The 18,549-nt window shown below is 54.1% G+C and overlaps 1 protein-coding gene across 1 annotated transcript in view; it reads left to right on the forward strand.

Annotated features, from left to right (window-relative positions):
* Positions 1 to 14,230, forward strand: part of LOC130016296 (O-acyltransferase like protein-like) — a 47,139-nt gene extending 32,909 nt beyond the window's left edge. The window contains exons 9-16 of the mRNA XM_056106971.1: positions 246 to 347; positions 1,674 to 1,839; positions 3,199 to 3,278; positions 4,779 to 4,892; positions 6,228 to 6,357; positions 7,843 to 8,029; positions 13,102 to 13,244; positions 14,105 to 14,230. Coding sequence (XP_055962946.1) covers positions 246 to 347; positions 1,674 to 1,839; positions 3,199 to 3,278; positions 4,779 to 4,892; positions 6,228 to 6,357; positions 7,843 to 8,029; positions 13,102 to 13,244; positions 14,105 to 14,230 — 1,048 coding nt within the window. The remainder of the gene's footprint in view (positions 1 to 245; positions 348 to 1,673; positions 1,840 to 3,198; positions 3,279 to 4,778; positions 4,893 to 6,227; positions 6,358 to 7,842; positions 8,030 to 13,101; positions 13,245 to 14,104) is intronic.
* Positions 14,231 to 18,549: the final 4,319 nt, after the last annotated feature.

Below are 18,549 nucleotides of genomic sequence, written 5' to 3' on the forward strand. Positions count from 1 at the left end.
GGGGTAGAACTCGGGCCAGCCACGTGCCAGGCAAGCACCCTAACCCCTGGCAGGGAGGGGGGGCTCTCCATCAGCTTGGCTCCCGGAGTGCTGAGCTCAGGGCACTGGCTTAGTGCGAGAGGCATGAGCAAGAAGGAAACCCTCATCCTATGAAATCTCAGCCATGTCTATGCCTGTGGTATGATACTCATTGGATCCGCAATGAACCGCCACTGATGAGACGTCACCGCGACCTTCTCTTCCAGCGGCTGGTTAAGTGCAAAGTCACTTTTCAAGCTGCTCCAGAATTCAGAGGATGGGATAACACCCAAGTTCCTACTCAGATACTTCCTCGGACGCCTTATGAGGTAGGTTTATCTCTCTAGTCACTGTGGCTATGTAGTGCAGGTCAGTTTACAGCTGAGTCCAGCTCTCGAAGACAAGAGAGAGAAACTCTCCTCATGGGTTCCATTGAATTGACTCTGGGTGAGATGCGCCATCTTGCCCAGAGCTGGCCTTGTGCCCTGAGCTGCCAGGACAGGCCCTGGGCATCGTCAATTCTGAACTGGAATTGGCAGACTGGAAAATGATTTGAGGGAATGAAAATGATTGCTGAAAACTAGCAGGGGTTCAGGTCTATATTTAGAACTTTGGTGATTTAAAAACATAGATATGGGCGGATGTATTTTATTCCAACCATCACCCAAGGATTGCCCTTGGCCAGGTGGGATACAGCCTGGGCTGGAAACCTGGGGTGTCACCCATGCCCGGCAGGTGCTCATGGTTCTGCACTCAGGAATCACTCTTGGCAGTGCTTAGAGACCATATGGGATGTCAGGGATTGAACCCGGGTCAGCTGGATGCAAGGCAAGCACCTTATCCACTCTACTATAGCTCCAACCCCCATCAAGATTTTTTTTCAATTTTTTTTTGAGTCACACCTGATGATGCGCAGGGGTTACTCCTGGCTCATGCACTCAGGAATTACTCCTGGCGGTGCTCAGGGGACCATATGGGATGCTGGGAATCGAACCTGGGTCAGCCGTATGCAAGGCAAACGCCCTACCTGCTGTGCTATCGCTCCAGCCCCCTCAAGATGTTTTTTTTTTTACAACTGGAAATCTGCCTCTTTTTGGGCTTATGTTGTAATTCGGGGTCACAGCCAGCAAAGGTCTGGGCTTTCTCCTCCTGACTCTGTGCTCGGGGCTTCCTCCTGGTGGGGTTCCAGAGACCCTTCATGATGCCAGGGATTGAACCAGTGTTGGTTGCAGGCAAGGTGAGTGTCTTGCCGTATGTATCTGCCATGTTGTCTATACATACTTTTTACAGTCCCAGAACTCAAATCTTGATACTGCTCAGCCTCTGCCTACAGTGGGCTCATGACACATCATCTAACTTAGACGCGAACTTTCCAAGAAGCCACAGACCAAGGCCAGGGAGAGGGACAGACCGTGGCTGCTGTGTGGCGGGGCTGCCTCGGGAAAGTCTCTGAGCCCGAGTCTCAGGCGAGACACGGGGGCACCTGGCAGGTGTTTGAGGTGTGATGGCGACAAAGCCCTTCGCTCAGGGTGTCTGTGTATGATGGGCACGCGCCGAGGGATCTGGGCACCCATAGGGTGGCTCGTGGCAGCCGCGCTGGACGCCCATCTCCTGGCCCTGCTCCAGGGTCCCCCCATGTCCTCTCTTCCTGGCAGGCTGCAGCCCCTTCACCTGTACTCCGTGTGCCTGTCGGTGACCCTGTTCTCGCTCGTGCCCTGGGGTCCCGTGTGGGAGGTGCCCCAGTTCCACCTGGACAGCTGTCGCAGGGCTTGGTGGACGAACTTGCTGCTGCTGAATAACTTCCTGTCGGTCAGCCGGGCGGTGAGTTGCCAATGGGGCAGGTGGGCACCCACCTGGGGTCTGGCCCGGGGTAGGGAAGAACTTCCACCTGGGTGTTCGGGGGGCCGGGTGCCCTCACAGGAAGGTGGGCAGGGAGACCTCCTTGACATGGAGAGAGTGGTGAGGGGTGCTGCAATACCCAGATTCTGGGGAAAACGCGGCAGGAGAGAGCTGGGTGCGCTGGGTCCAGTCTTGTGGTGCATGTCCTGGACGCAGCCCACAAGCCCCTCATACTTCCTATCCTGTGAAATGCAGAGCCCTTACCTCCTCACAAAGCCCATGGCCCCATATCAGGTCCCCTGAGCACCCCAAGGAGTGATCCCTAAGCATAGAGCAAAGAGTCATCCCTGAGCATCACTGGGTGAGCCCTCCAATAGCCCACCTCCCATTAAAACAAACAAAAAAAACAAACACTCTCCTCCCGTTGTTCATCGATTTGCTCGAGCGGGCCCAGTAACGTCTCCATTGTGAGACTTCTTGTTACTGTGTTTGGCATTTTGAATACTCTTGGTAGCTTGCCAGGCTCTCCAAGAGGGGCGGAGGAATCGAACCTGGCTTGGTCAGGCTGGCTGCGCGCAAGGCAAAGGCCCTACCGCTGTGCTATCACTCAGGCTGGAGTGATAGCACAGCAGGTAACGTGTTTGCCTCCCATTAAAATAATAATAGTTTTCTTGTTTTGTTTTTGGGCCACACTTGACCATTCTCAGGGCTTACTCCTGTCCCTGCACTCAGGGGTCACTCCTAGCAGTGCTCAGGGAACCCTCCAGGCTGCCGGGGACTGAACCTGGATCGGCTGCATGCCAGGCAGATGCCCTCCCTGCTGTGCGATGACTCCAATCCAATGTTTTATAATTAGCATAGGCTCATAAGAGATGAACAGCCTTTATGCACACAAAAATAAAGCCACGATAATGGACTGCTATAACCTAGTCTCCCTCAGAACACCGCCGGGGACTAATACTCCAGCCCACAGCTGACTGTGGCTGACCACAGAGAGGGGGATACCTCGGGGCAGACCCAGCTGTCCACGACATTCAGGCGACATGGGAGAGTCACATCCCCCCACCCCCCTCTGTGCCCAGACAGGGGCTACTGTGGTTTTCCAGACCAGAGAGAAACGTGACTGAGGTCTGGGTCAGCCAGTAGCAATCACTGGCAAGTGGCTGCTGACCGTGGCCAGGATTGGGGGACACAGGACGTGGCAGGGATCCTGTGACTGGGAATCCCTTTCTCTTCCTTACCATCTGCCACCTTCTATGTGCGTGTGTGGGTGGGTGGGGTGGTCCCCAGGAGCACGTGAGACCCTCAGAGCTGGACAGCTGCCCCTCCCTTTCTCTGCAGTGCAACGGCTGGACATGGTACCTGGCCAATGACCTCCAGCTCCATCTCTTGGCACCGGTCCTGGTCTTTGTCCACAGAAAGTGAGTGGGTCTCTGGGACACGGCTTCTCCCTGGACACGCAGGATGCCCCGGTTCTGTGAGGGGCCCAGGGTTGTGGTGTTCGGGAAACGACCTCCCAGTTTGGAACAGCAAGTGTCCTGCTTGCCTTCAATGCCCTGTGAAGCGAGGTGTTGGGCAGCGCTGGGCTTGGCCTCTTCCGTCCAGCTGCTCTTCCCTGACACTCCTTGCCGTGCCCTACCCCGGCCCACATGCTTTTCAGGTTGAGGACCCAATAGCCCATTTTGTGGCATCTAGATTGTTTCCAATGTTTTCATGATTACAAATGTCAGCTCAACAACTGTCTTCAACATGCTACTTTTGTCCAGTGGGCCCTCGGCTACCCCCGGCACTCTTCACACTCCTGGTTGAGGGGCTCGCATACCTGGTTGAGGGGCTTGCACAGCTGGTTGAGGGCCTTGCACACTTGGTTGAGGGGTTTGCACACCATGTTGAGGGGCTTGTACACCTGGCTGGGGGTTTGCACACCTGGTTGAGGGGCTCACACACCTGGTTGAGGGGCTCACACACCTGGTTGAGGGGCTTGCACACCTGTTTGGGGGTTTGCACACCTGGTTGAGGGGCTCACACACCTGGTTGAGGGGTTCACACACCTGGTTGAGGGGCTTGCACACCTGGTTGAGGGGCTCACACACCTGGTTGAGGGGCTTGCACACCTGTTTGGGGGTTTGCACACCTGGTTGAGGGGCTCACACACCTGGTTGAGGGGCTCACACACCTGGTTAAGGGGCTTGCACACCTGGTTGGGGGTTTGCACACCTGGTTGAGGGGCTCACACACCTGGTTGAGGGCTCACATCCCCAGCAGCAGGTCCCTTGGGAGTACCTGAATCTCTGCTTCCTTGACCTCTGCTCCGCCCTGCATTCCTCATCTGCAAGGTGTCCGAGCACTTTGGGGGGTGTGCCTGGACCCTCGTCTGGCCTTACCTCTGTGCCTGGAACGTAGCTTCATGCGCCCGCCCTATTCCTCTTGCAGTTCTTTCTCTCCTAAGTCAACAATCGCTGCTGTCAATTTAGTGCTTCATGAGGTGACAAGGGACAGGCATGGTCCCTTTTTCCAGGGTCAGGTGTGTGTGTGTGGGAGCATATCCAGTTGTGCTTAGGGCTGACTCCTGGTTTTGTGCTCAGGGGTCACTCCTGGGAGTGCTCAGGGGACCATACGCAAGAGGGAACCCAGGTTGGTCACATACAGAGCCAGCACCTTAACCGGGTTCTATCTTTCCGGTTTCTGGTTGCGTTTTCTGTGGGGGTCCCAGGCTCTTCCTCGCTCTGCTCGTGGCTGTGTGATGAGGGGGAGCTGACTCTGCCCTGCTCTAGACCTGTGGGGGGAACTTCAGGGGGTGGCAGGCCAGGAGAATGTTCCAGACGAAAGTCCTGCAAAGGCCACACAGCCAGTGATGTGTGCAGAGGCCGGTGCGGCTACTAGCCTTTGACCTTTTCAGCTGCGTCACCCTCTCTTTGCAGAAGCAAACGCCTCCTGGTCGCCGTAGGGACCCTGTTGCTGCTGGCGTCCTTCACAGCCACTGCCCTGCTCACCCTGCTCTACCGCCTGCCGGTGGCAGATCCGTCGGAGGCCAGGTACCCGGGAGTGGCCGGGACCACCCACCCATGAGGACCCCTGTGTGACGGCATTGCTGGGCGCGGGTGCTGGGCTCTGGGTGGAAAGCAGACTAACTCTGCATCCTATGGGAGGGCTGCGGAGGGCGGGGTCCCCGTGAAGGCACAGGGCCCCTCACTTCTCGGAGGAGAGCAGCACCCCCGTGTGGCTCTATGCAGTTCCTGCAAGCCGCAGCCGGGAGAGTGGAGTCTAAGGAAGGTGGGGAAGGGGGTCCCCTGCACAGCACAGGGCCAGAGAGTCTTGGGAAGAAACAGTGTCCCCCCACCTGAATGAGCTCTGCCTCGTGACCCTGCCACACCCAGCCGTGCCTCCTCTGGTCTTGGCATGGGCTGGTCCCTGCCCTATGGTGCTGTTCCTTCAGAGCTGAGTTAGGGGCCGCACTTGCTCCTCACTTCCTTCTGGTGCCGATTCCAAGGTCACCGTCTCAGAGCAGCCTTTGATATAGGACACAGTTCAGAGCAGCGCCTGGCTCGCGAGTCAACTGTGTGTACCTGTGAGGGGAAGGAAGGAGGGAAGGAAGGAAGGAAGGAAGGAAGGAAGGAAGGAAGGAAGGAAGGAAGGGGGGAGGGAGGGAGGGAAGGAGTGAAGGAGGAAGGGAAGAAGGGAAGGAAGGGAGAAAGGCAGGGAAAAGGTGGAAGTAAAAAAGGAAGGAAAGAAGGAAGGAAGGAAGGAAGGAAGGAAGGAAGGAAGGGGAGAGGGAAGGAGGGAAGGAAGGAGAGAGGGAAGGAGGAAAGACAGGAGGGAGGGAGAAAGGAAGGGAAAAGGGGGGAGGAAAGAAGGAAGGAGGGAAGAGAAAAGGAAGAAAGGAAGGAGAAAAGGAAGAAAGGAAGGAAGGAGTAAAGAAAGGAGGGAAGGAAAGACGGAGGGAGGGAGGGGGGAAAGAGGAAGGATGGAGGGAGGAAGGAAGGGAAGAAAGGAAGGAGGGAAGGAAGGAAGGAAGGAAGGATGGAAGGAAGGAAGGAAGGAAGGAGGGAGGTGAGGAGGGAGAGAGAAGAAGGGTGGAGGGACGGAGGAGGGAAGGGAGGAGGGATAACCCTTCAGGCCTTTGATCAGGGGACTGTCAGGTCCTGCCTATCAGCTCATGGGCCTCTGGGTGACCTGGTGACAGTCTCACTCATGAGAGCCACCCGGGGAACTTTATTTGGGGGCCCTTCCAGCCAGGCTTCTCATTGCGAGTCTCGTTCCTCGGGCTGGTTGTTCAGTGCTGGCCAAGGGTGCAGTGTTGCTCAGGTCCTGGGTATTGCAATATCCCGTCCTCAGACCGTCACCCTACCCGGCCTGTCTTTGTTCCCCAGTGAGGACGTGTCTGTGCTGTACTTCCTGGAGTACTACACCAAGCCCTACTGCCGCTGCGGCCCCTTCCTCCTGGGCCTCTTTCTGAGCCTGTTCGTGCACCAAAGCCCCCCGGCTACTATCAGAACCAAGGTGAGGCTCTCACTCACCTGCAGCGAGTCAGACTCCTCCTCGTCCATCCTGCATCCTGCTCGAGTGCCATCTTCCTTCCTTCCTTCCTTCCTTCCTTCCTTCCTTCCTTCCTTCCTTCCTTCCTTCCTTCCTTCCTTCCTATGAGGCCGCATGTGTCTCATCACTGTGGGCCCAAACCTGACTGTCCAGTGGCCTCTGGAGGATGGCGGCCACCAGGCCACCAGGGGGAACAGGCCAAGGCACGAAACCTATTCCCACCTGGGGTGGCCCAGCACCGGTAACCTACTGCAGGGACTGGACACATTTCTGCCAAAAGCCACTGGGTTCTGCGATTTTTTTCTGAGTCTCTGGGATCATGGCCATTAAACGGCTTGATCAGGAGCCAGAGAGGCTGTTCGTGGGTGGCGACTCGGGGTCTTGTTGTGACAGGGAGGAAAGGGCCAGCTCAACCCCCTTCCCGTGAGGCCCCATATGTCTCTTCACTGTGGGCCCAAACCTGACTGTCCAGTGGCCTCTGGAGAATGGTGACCACTGGGCCGCCCGGGGGAACAGGCCAAGGCACGAAACCTATTCCCACCTGGGGTGGCCCAGCACTGGTAACCTACTGCAGGGACTGGACATTTCTGCCAAAAGCTGTTGGGTTTCGAGATTCGTTTTTGAGTCTCTGGGATCATGGCTGTTAAGCAGTTTGATCAGGAAACAGAGAGGCTCTGCCTCCAATTATATAGCTGAGGGGCTGGAGTGATAGCACAGCGGGTAGGGCGTTTGCCTTGCACGCTGCCGACCCGGGTTGAACTGGGTTCGATTCCCAGCATCCCATAGGGTCCCCTGAGCACTGCCAGGGGTAATTCCTGAGTGCAGAGCCAGGAGTAACCTCTATGCATCACCAGGTGTGACCCAAAAAGCCCCCCCCCCGAAAAAACCACCAAAACCCAACAACAGTGATATAGCTGAGTGGAGGTGGTTTGTGGGTGTGTCTCCCACATACCTAACTTTTGGCTGTTTACTTTCTTTTTTTCTTTCCTTTTTTTTTTTTTTTGCTTTTTGGGTCACACCCAGCAATGCTCAGGGATTATTCCTGGCTCTGCACTCAGGAATTACTCCTGGCGGTGCTTGGGAGACCATATGGGATGCCGGGGATCGAACCCAGGTCGGCCACGTGCAAGGCAAACGTCCTACCCACTGTGCTATTGCTCTGGCCCCTGGCCGTTTACTTTCTTGGTAAACTTTGCCCCAAGATTTTGGGGTCTGGCCAAAGGCACAGCAGCAATTTTGAGGTATCTGGAAGTCTGACGGTGCCATCAGGCTGCTGATGCACTCACCTCACAGGTACAGATTGACCTGCTGGCAGCACCATACCCCTGGATTGTTACCTTTATGCATTGGTTGAGGTTGACAGACCCCCAAGTGACAGTGAAGGTACACAGAGGGGCGTGGGGTGTCAGGCAGCCCCTGGGTTTCTGACCCCTCCTTACTTCCTCACAGGCGCAGGCCATGCTTGGCTGGATGTGCTCGCTGTCTGGGCTGTTTGTTGCCGTCGCACCTGCGTACATGGCAGATGACTCCTCAGCTATCACCCCAGTGGCCACCGCACTCTACCAGGCCACGCACCGGACCCTGTGGGCAGCGGCTGTGGGCTGGGTGCTGTTTGCTTGCCGGCAAGGCTACGGAGGTAGGTGGGGAAGTGGAGGGGGCCAGGACAGGGCTAGGAGGGGGCTGGGCTCATATCCCACCCACCTCCCACTTGCTGTAGTGCAGACCACTGAGCACTGTGGACTTTGATGCCCACGGGGCCTTGTACTATCTTAGGTGCTGCCCAGATGCACATTCCATAGGAGGAATTTAGGGCCCCCTGAGGAAGCCAGGTTGGAAGCTGGAAGAGAAGGTGGACATGGAGTGAGGGGAAAAGACACCAGGGCATAGGACTGGAGTTCTGACTTGCCCTCCCTGGGCCTCAGTCACTTCTTCCGACAGCGCAGACTGAACAATCCCAAGCTCCCTTTCAGCTTGTTGGGGAGGGTGTCTGTGGAGACCCGCTTTCAGTATGTGGGAGGGCAGGAAGCAGAGGCTTTGAGGGGGGAGGGATGAACGGCACCCCAGCTTGGAAGGGAGAGAATGCACCACCCAGCCAAGCAGACCACACCTCGAGGTGGAGCGAATGAGTTGTGTCTCAGGGTACCCTGTGCAGGTGGTGAGGCCAGATGGGCCCCTCAGATATGAGTGCTTGAGTATGAACTCACACCAAGCGTGAGGCCCAGCGTCCTCATTTCCGGGACACTGCCCTCTCCAGCGTCCCCTCACAAACCGCAGAAGGAACGCTGCATGTCTTCTGAGGAGGGCCAATGTTTGGGTGGCATGACCACATCCTAACCCACTTCCCCCCTCTGACATTGGCCCTGAGCTGTTAACAGTGCTGAGAGCTAATGGCTCTGTGTCAGTCCAGGGCATCTACACCGGGGCTCTCAGTCTAGGCCTCAGGTTATGACTCTAGGTTCAGGTGCTTCTGGACGCCATGGTTTAAGAGGGCTGGGTCAGTCAGGGAGAGGACCAAACATGCCTGCAGCATTAGCATGGCAGTGCCATCTCTCTCCTCAGATGACGTCTGTCTATCCAAGTGAGAACAGGCCCTTTGGGTTCCCTCCTGAGCAATGCATTGCTCTGAGGTCAGCAGCCCATCGGGGTGGGAGGGAGGTGTTGCTCTAGGTTTGTATCTCCAGCACCGTGCTAGAGACATCTGAATGATTAGTGTGTGTGTGTGTGTGTGTGTGTGTGTGTGTGTGTGTGTGTGATAATGGGAGAGATGCACTCTAGGGACAATGGGTAGACCAGATGACCAATTTTAGAGACAAGCACTAGAAGAAGTGTTCATTGAGATGCTGGATGCAGCAGGATCTCCAGCCATCCCTTCCTCCCCCTTTAGTCATCGCAGGCACAGACTACACTGGTCCAGGCTCTTTAAAGTTGGAGTTTGGTGCGTTCCACAATCACCTCTTCATGTCATTCTTTCATTGATTGCTAGTAATGAGCCCCAAACCTCGAAATTATGTGGGCTCCTTCCAAAGGGAAAAGAATCCTTTGGATCCATAATATTGGCCTACGTTATTTGAGTTCCAGACATAAACAAACCTAAACCTAGATCCACTTTTTATGTTTCTAGCACATTTATTTGTAAACCCAAAACAAATGGATTTAATAACTAACTATAAAACCATAAAGCATGAACGAAGCACATTAATAAGACCAAGGCTGGCTGGAGCAAGTCCTAGCCCATGCCGAGAACAAGGACAGATACCTGCATGGAACGGGATCTTCAGGACTTAATTTCTCCCAAATAGTTTTGTTTCACCGTAATTCTTGGCTCCTCTTGTCATTTGGGCATTCGCTTGGGGACAAAAGCATCTTCTGTCTATGAGCTATCTCTGTTTATTCACTCAGTTTCATAAAATAATGATTGAACACTTCCTGTTCTGGTTCAAGACAAGAGAAAAAAAATCAAATCCACCCCCTGCCAGAGAGCACAGTGAGCTGAGGGGAATGGAGAGACCAGGAAACTCTAGATGACCCCCCAAAATAACCCTGGGCCATCCCTGGGCCTTTGAAGATGTGCTTAAATAAAGGCTCTTCGGAAGATTTGTCTTGGATTCCTTGGGTGAATGCTTCCACTCAATCCCTTGCATCATCACAAGAGGAAGTCAGTGAGATTTGGAGGTGCCGGCCTGATAGGGGTGAAGCCACCACAGCCCAACAACTGCTGGGACCCGTGATGTTGATTTGGGATGGAATTTGGACTTGGGTTCTGCAGAATACAGAAAGAATACATTTCTGTCTCAAGTTACCATGTTCGTGCTCCGTGTTCAACAACCAAAGCAAACAAATCCAGAGGTGTAAAGTAAATCCCTTTAAGTAAATCCCTTCCAGATATAATTTCAGCTGTAGACAAACACAGTTGTCTTGGCAGTGGAGTGGAGGGCGGGGATGCCAAACTTGTCAAAACAATTGGTCCTCTTAAATCTCACCAACACGGCGGGTAGCCAAGCACAGAGAGATCATGGAGATGCCTAAGGGGTGGACATAGCAAACCTATAAAAGGGAAGAAGAGGCTGGCCACTTCCTCTGAGCACTCACCTGTTTGAGGTGAGTGGGAGGAAGACAGCAGGGAAGATCAAGGGAAGCCTGAAGACAGAGGGAAAGCCAGGTAACAAGAGAGCCAGGGGGTTAAAGGGGATTGGAGGCGACGGGAGGCAGCCGGGGGAGTCCCAGTGACAGACAACAGAGTCGCAGTGAGGATAGTGGCGGACTTGGAGGGACAGAACTAGCAAGAGACCAGCATGGGCCATGGACAGCATACGTGGAACTGGCGAGGATCCAGTGATTAATAATCCACTGTGTGGCCTGGGTTATTAGACATTGAAGGATCCAAACTACCTTTCTTTCTTTCTTTCTTTCTTTCTTTCTTTCTTTCTTTCTTTCTTTCTTTCTTTCTTTCTTTCTTTCTTTCTCTCTCTCTCTCTCCTTCCTTCCTTCCTTCCTTCCTTCCTTCCTTCTTTCCTTCCTTCCTCTCTCTCTCTCTCTCTCTCTCTCTTTCTTTCTTTTTTTTCTTTTTTTTGGGGGGGTGGACCCACACCTGCCAATGCTCAGGGCTTACTTACTCTTGGATCTGTGTTCCGGAATCACTCCAGGCTGGTCTCAGGAGGCTGTATGTGGTGCCCGGGATTAAACCCAGCTCAGCCTCGTGCAAAAGCAAGCTCCGTATTTATCTCCGCGGCCCCCAAGCTAGCTTTTTAAAGCTGTTAAATAAACAACTCTAAACTCATAAACTCTGGGAGGTCTGCATGCTGATTTTACATACAAAACTCAAGGATCCACCTAGGGGCTACAGTGAAGCAGGGCTCGGCGGGCAGCCGGCAGGGGGCGCTAAAGCTCTGGCGGCAGCGGCAGGAAGAAACGGTCCAGGGGGACAGAGAGCAGGGGGTGGGGAGGAAGCTTGGACTCTATTCCCAGGGCCCCAGGCACGACCTGCTGCATCATTTCCAACAGCTGCATGTCGCCCGGGGACTGCTCGGGGAGGAGGATGACGGCAGAGGCAGTGGCAGCTGTGACAGGAGGCTCCTGGAGATGGGGTCCCGGGAGCAGGCGAGCAGGAGTCCAGCCCGAGCGGCGGCGGGGGACGCAGGAGAAGCCTGAGCTGGGACGCGTCTTTCGGGCGGGCTGACAGCTCTCGGTGGGCGAGGGCAGGGACGAAGGGGCAGCGTGGCCCCAAGGAGTCTGTGCTGCGCGACTGAGCCCAGAGGCACGCGGAACAGCGGACTCCTGCACCGGAGCCAGAGGATCCGCGCGCTCCCTGCCCTCCTCCCGCTCCCTCCTCCCCTCCTCCTCTGCCTTCTTCCTTCCTCCTGCTCTTTCTCCTCTCTTCCTCCTCCCCCTCCTCCTCTGCCTCTTCCTTCCTTCCTCCTGCTTTTCCTCCTCTCTTCCTCCTCCCGCTCCTCCTCGTCCTCCTCCTCCCCCTCCTCCTCCGCCTTCTCCTCCTTCTCCTCCTCCTGCTCTTCTCCTCTGCCTTCTCCTTCCTTCCTCCTGCTCTTCCTCCTCTCTTCCTCCTTCTGCTCCTCCTCCCCTTCCTCCTCCTCCTCCTCCTCCCCTTCTTCCTTCTCCTCCTTCTCTTCCTCCTTCTCCTCCTCCTCTGCCTGCTCCTTCCTTCCTCCTGCTTTTCCTCCTCTCTTCCTCCTCCCCTTCCTCCTGCTCCTCCTCTTCCCCTTCTTCTTCTTATTCTTCCTCCTCCTCCTCTTCCTTCCCCTCCTCCTCCTCCCTCTCTCCTGCTCCACTCTTTTTCTCCCCCTCCTGCTTTTCTTGTTCATGCTCCTCCTCCGCCCAATCCCACTCCCTCTTTTTTATGACCTAAAACTGAAGAAAAGGAGCCTCCCACAGTTCTGGAGACTCGACATCCAAACTGTAGGCGCCAGCCGGATTGGTCCCTGCTGGAAGCTCTGGGGGAAACTGTTTCATCCTCTGGGGCCTTGGCTCCCCACTCAGAGGCGCCTTCCTCTCCTTTCCCAACTCATGAGGACACCTGCCTTTGGGTTCCGGGCCCCCCTGGCCCGGATGATCTCCCCTGGAGCTCCTGACCTTCACTGTGTCCACAAAGATACCTCCCGCCTTGGGGTTCCAGATGGACAGATGCGTCTCAGCTCAGAGTCTGAGCCAGAGAGGGATCGCTCACGGTGGCCAGGGGCTAGTGTGGGACCCTTCTAGGAGGCGTGCCACGGCACAGCCTGTGTGCGTTGAGCAGAGCTGAGGAGGTTCAAAGGCAAAGGCTTCAGCAAGAGAGGACGGGCAACCCACATCGCATGTCCCTGCCTGTAGCACAGCAGCCCCATGCGAGGCGATACCAGGTTTGGGAGCGGGGACCAGGGGTGTGAGCTGGCACTACATGTATGAACCAAGACTCAGGTGTGTGAGCTGGCACCAGGTGTGTGAGCTGGGAGCAAGGACCCAGGTTTATGAGCCGGGACCAGGTTGGGGTGGGAGGGACCTAACCTAGTACGGCTGGTACTCAGAAAGATCCTGGGATCTGGTGTGTGAACTGGTACCCAAGTGTGTGAGCTGAGACTCAGGTGTGTGAGCTGACACCAGGTGTATGAGCTTGGGACCCTGATCTGGGAACGAGCACTCAGGTGTGTTCGCTGGGGGCCCCTCACAGAACCTGGTGGAACGTCTTTCCTGGCCCCTCATAACGCCCGTTGTCCCCAGGTCTGGTGAACCGGCTGCTTTCTTGCGGCCTCTGGCACTTTCTGGCCAGCATCAGCTACGCCTGCTACTTGGTGCACCCCATCCTCATCATTCTCTACAATGGGCTCCAGGAGACGCTGATTCACTACACAGACACCAACATGGTGAGCTCCCCGCCCCCCACCCCTGCTCCCCCTTCTTCGCAACTCCAGGGGGTCAACCTGGCCACGGGGCCCTGCCTGCCGTGCTAGTACCTCCTGCCTCTGCTTGCTTCCCAGGGCTCATGGTTGTTCCCTTGATTTGTGGGAGGGCGGGAAGGCTCCAGTCTACCCATTCATTTGATTGATTTCTGTGTTTGGATGTTTGGGACTCTTTTTTTTTTTCTTCTTTTTGGGTCACACCCAGCGATGCACAGGAGTTACTTCTGGTTCATGCATTCAGGAATTACTCCTGGCGGTGTGCTCAGGGGACCATATGGGATACTGGGAATCAACCTGGGTTGGCAATGTGCAAGGCAAATGCCCTCCCCGCTGTGCTATTGCTCTAGCCCCATTTGGGACTTTTTTTTTTATTAGTGAGACACCATGAGGTACAGTTGTAGACTTACAAATTTTTGTGCTTGGGTTTTGATTATACAATGATCAAATACCCATCCCTCCACCAGCGCGCATTTCCCACCACCGTGGATCCCAGTATCCCTCCCACCCCCTATCCCCCCATCCCACCCTGCCTCTGTGGCAGGGCACTCCCTTTTGTTCTCTCTCTGCTATTGGGTGTTGTGGTGTGCAAAAGAGGCATTGAGTGGCAATCATGTTCGGTCCATAGTTTACTTTCAGCATGCTTCTCCCATCCTGGGAGGATCCTCCCAACACCCTTTATTTGGTGCTCCCTTCTCTATCTGAGCTCCCTTTTGCCCTAGCATGTGTGGCTGACCACCAAGCCATGTTTGGGACTCTTGAGTCACACACAAACCAGCCCCTGGAGTGAGAGCGCGTTCGCCCTGCCCTGCCCCTTCTCTCTCCAGCTCTACCTCTTCCTGGGACACTGCTCGCTCACCTTCACCGCGGGGCTGGCGCTGACGCTGCTGGTTGAGAAGCCATGGCAGGAAGTTCGGCGGAGCCTACTGGGGGCCAGTCCTGCAGGGCCATGAAGGCTCCACCCCGTGGGAGGCAGGACCACAGGCCCCCAGCGCCAGGCCCCATGAGGCAGTCGCCCAAGGAGGAGGGTGGCCTCACTCAGGTGACTGTCCTTTTGTCCCTGGATGGGACAGTGAGTGTGATCTGCCCCCAACCTGCTGCTCTGTATTTCATGGGCAAGAGTTCTGAGGGCGGACAGGGGAGCACCATTCTCTGAGCATCTTTTCCATGGCCCAGAAGTGCCCCGGATGTCCTCTTTTTCCATAAGGAGGATCAAAAGTCCAGATTTCCTTTGGTCTCACCTGGCATTGATTTTTCTCCATCAGTGATCGTAGAAAAATAGCAAATACGGTGAATTAAATTCCGGGAGCTGGGTTTTATAGTCTCTGGGTCTTGGCCGTTGATGGGATTACACGGCGCTGGGGGTCAGATGGTGGGTGTGACCCCTGCCTACTGGGAGATGGAAGATCTGGGTGGAGGATGCTCAGCCCTGATCCGAGCAGGCTTGGAGATCTCAGCCCCGGGACCCGCAAGCCTTTGTTCCTCTGTTGGTACCTTCATGCATGTGAAGAGTGGTCTCAGCATGGTGGTGGCTGGTTCTGTTCAGAGCGGGGAGGTAAACTCAACCTGCCCCCCTCCAACATCTCATTATCTCATTCTTACTTTGAACAACCTGGCAGGTTACCAAATGTTACCTGCCCACACGGCAGAGTCTGGCAAACTCCCCGTGTCGTACCCAATATGCCAAATACCAGTAACAATGATGGGTCTCATTCTCCTAATCCTGAAAGAGCCTTGAATGTGGCATTTTTTTTAAATCTCAGGGTTAGGACGAATAGATGTTACTGGGGCCTGCTCGAGGCAATCGATGAACAACAGGATGATCGTGATCGTGAAATGTAGAGTGGGCGGTGAAATCTCTTTCTCAGGCGAATCCCAGTACATTGCTTTCAACACCGGGTCCCTCTGTGCTGTGCTGTGGGTCCCTTTGCAGGTTGGTAACTTTCCCTCGGATGAGCACAAGTCACGGGTCTGGTGTTAAACATCCTGACACGACTTATCTTTGCAGTGCCTGGTCCCTGCTGGGGAGGGGGGGAGCGTTTTTTGTCTCTTGGGAAAGCTGTGTGGAGTCCTAATCCTCCTGACCCTTTTGAATGTGACCGCAATTAGAGCTCTGGTCTTTGCAAAGGTAACCAGGGTAAAGTGAGGCTGAGGGGTGGGGGTGGGAGTGACCCTAACCTAGTGTGGCTGGTGTCGTCATAACAATCAAGTATGGGGGCTGGAGTGCGATGTAGAGTGGGGAGGGCGTTTGCCTTGCACGTGGCTGACCCAGGTTCGATTCCTGAGCACCAATAAGAGTGTTTCCTGAGTGCAAAGCTTGGCTAACCCCTGAGCATTGCTGGGTGTGACCCCAAAAAAGCAAAAAAAAAAAAATCAAGTATGTGTGTTGGGGGGATGGGCGGAGGGCAGTTAGGGAGCACCTTGATAATAATAGTTGGAAATGACCATTCTGGACAAGAAATGAAAGGAGGTAAAGGGATACACATGATAACCTCTCAGTACCTGAGAGAGAGAGAGTAAGAAAGGGAGAGAGTGAGAGAGGGAGAGAGGGAGGGGGAGAGAGAGAGAGAGAGAGAGAGAGAGAGAAGTGCCTGTCATCTGCCATAGAGGAGGGTGTAGTGGAGGGAAACTGGGGACACTGGTGATGGAAAATGGACCCTGGTGGATCGAACCCGGGTCAGCTGCGTGCAAGGCAAACGCCCTCCCCGCTGTACTATGGCTCCAGCCCCAGAAGTGTGTCTTTAAATTTAAAATAAAGACCTCTTGGGGGCTGGAGTGATAGCACAGCGGGTAGGGCATTTGCCCTGCATGCGGCCAACCTAGGTTCGATTCCCAGCATCCCATATGGTCCCCTGAGCATCGTCAGGAGTCGTTCCTGAGTGCAGAGCCAGGAGCAACCCCTGTGTATCACCGGGTGTGACTAAAAAGCAAAAAAACAAAAACAAAAAAAGACCTCTCCCCATAGTGGATGTTTCCAGAAACACAGCTGTAGCCCACCCTGAAGTGCTCCTGGTGGGTTTGGGACACCAATCTTGGGAGTCTGGTGTTTCCTCTATGGGACCCCAGTCAGGCCTGCCGTGGAGGGGAGGGCTAGGGTGTTTGTCTTTGCTGCATGCTTCTCCCCAGCTTTGTCCTGGGCAGGCTTGGGGCCAGTCGGGGGGCCGTGTGGGCCCCGTGGGTGAATGCCCCCGCCCCTGAAAACGCTCCTGACCTGCTCCCTCTGACATGAACAAGCTGCAGAAGCTTCCATCACACTCCAAGCCCACTTAGCCACCACCTCTGCTCAGCTCCACCCCTCACAGGCTGTTTTCTATCCCTTGGATTTTGTGGCTCTCCAGAAGTACTTAGTTTGAAAATGTTTGATTAAAAACTACTTCAAGCATTGAGACAAGTCACTACAACAAAACACTTGGAACGCCATAAGTCCACCCTCCCTGATAAACAGACACGGGCTGGCCCAGGTGCTCCCTCTGAAGGATGGGTTGCTTTCATTTGTTTATCAAACAAAGCCTTGTAAGCGCAACGGTAACTCTCCTGCACCGTTTTTTCCCCTCCTTTCTCCTCCAAGTTCCATCCACGCTCTTTGACTCTTTGCCAACAACAGCTGTTTGTGCAAATGGTCCACAGCACTCCCTCTGTTCTGAGCTTTATTGCATGGATCTGTGTTGTACACTCCTTTCAGAACACGATTTCCCCCGTTATTAAACACCGTCATCTCATCCACCGCTTTATTTGCGGTGCTCCTGGCGTCCCATTGTTTGCAACCTCAGGCGTTTACCCCTTGCCAGGTGGGAGGTACATGTCTGGTTCGTTTCCAGGTTTCCCTTATTGCTAACGGGCTGTCAACTGTCTGCTTCCTCCTGGCGCTGAGCATGTGAGGGGAAGAGCAATCGCAGGGCCTAAGTCTGTGCCTGTGCCGGTGATAATGCCCCCGGATTTACTTGCTGGCTTTACTCCCCTTCTTCATTTTCCTTTCCCTTTTGCTTTATAAAGTTGTCCACAATAATTTATTACATCTAGCTGTTAGAAAAGATGAAGTCTACAATAGCCAGAAACTGGAAGAAACCTGAATGCCCAAGAACAGATGACTGGTTAAAGAAACTTTGGTACATCTACACAATGGAGTACTATGTAGCTCTTAGAAAAGATGAAGTCATGAAATTTACATACAAGTGGTACAATATGGAAAGTATCATGCTAAGCGAAATGAGTCAGAAAGAGAGGGATAGACACAGAAAGATTGCATTCATCTGGGGGATATAAAGTAACAAAGTATGAGATTAATACCCAAGAATAGCTGAGATCAGCACCAGGAGGATTACTCCATAACTTAGAGGCCAGCCGGGTATCCTAGAGGAAAGGGCTGTTCAGATAGAGAAGGGAGCACCAAATAAAGGATGTTTGGAGGATCCTCCCAGGAGGGGAGATGCATGTCGAAAGTAGACTATGGACTGAACATGTTTGCCACTCAATGCCTCTTTTGCAGACCACAACACCCAAAAGGAGAGAGAGAACACAGGGGATTGCCCTGCCACAGAGGCAGGGGGAATGGGGGGATGGGGGTGGGAGGGATATTATCCATGGTGGTGGAAAATGGGCACTGGTGGAGGGATGGGTATCTGATCATTGTATAATTGAAACCAAAGCACAAAAAATTGTAAATCTACAACTTTAAAAAAAATAAAATAAAATAAAGGGAAAAAAATAAATTAAAAAAAAAAAGAAAAGATGAAGTCATGAAATTTACATACAAGTGGTACAACATGGAAAGTATCATGCTAAGCGAAATGAGTCAGAAAGAGAGGGATAGACATAGAAAGACTGCATTCATCTGGGGAACATAAAGTAACAAAATAGGAGATTAATACCCAAAAATAGCTGAGATCTGTACCAGGAGGATTACTCCATGGCTTAGAGGCCAGCCGGGCATTCTAGGGGAAAGGGCAGCTCAGATAGAGAAGGGAGCACCAAATAAAGGGTGTTTGGAGGATCCTCCCAGGATGGGAGATGCATGTTGAAAGTAGACTATAGACCGAACATGATTGCCACTCAATGCCTCCTTTGCAGACCACAACACCCAAAAGGAAAGAGAAAACAAAAGGGAATGCCCTGCCACAGAGGCAGGGTGGGATGGGGGAGATGGGGGTGGGAGGGATACTGGTATCCATGGTGGTGGGAAATGGGCACTGGTGGAGGGATGGGTACTTGATCATTGTATAATCAAAACCCTAGCACAAAAATTTGTAAGTCTACAACTGTACCTTATGGTGTC

Source organism: Sorex fumeus, unplaced genomic scaffold (genome assembly GCF_029834395.1).
Source record: "Sorex fumeus unplaced genomic scaffold, SorFum_2.1 ptg000151l, whole genome shotgun sequence".
In the NCBI taxonomy this organism is placed as follows: Eukaryota; Metazoa; Chordata; class Mammalia; order Eulipotyphla; family Soricidae; genus Sorex; species Sorex fumeus.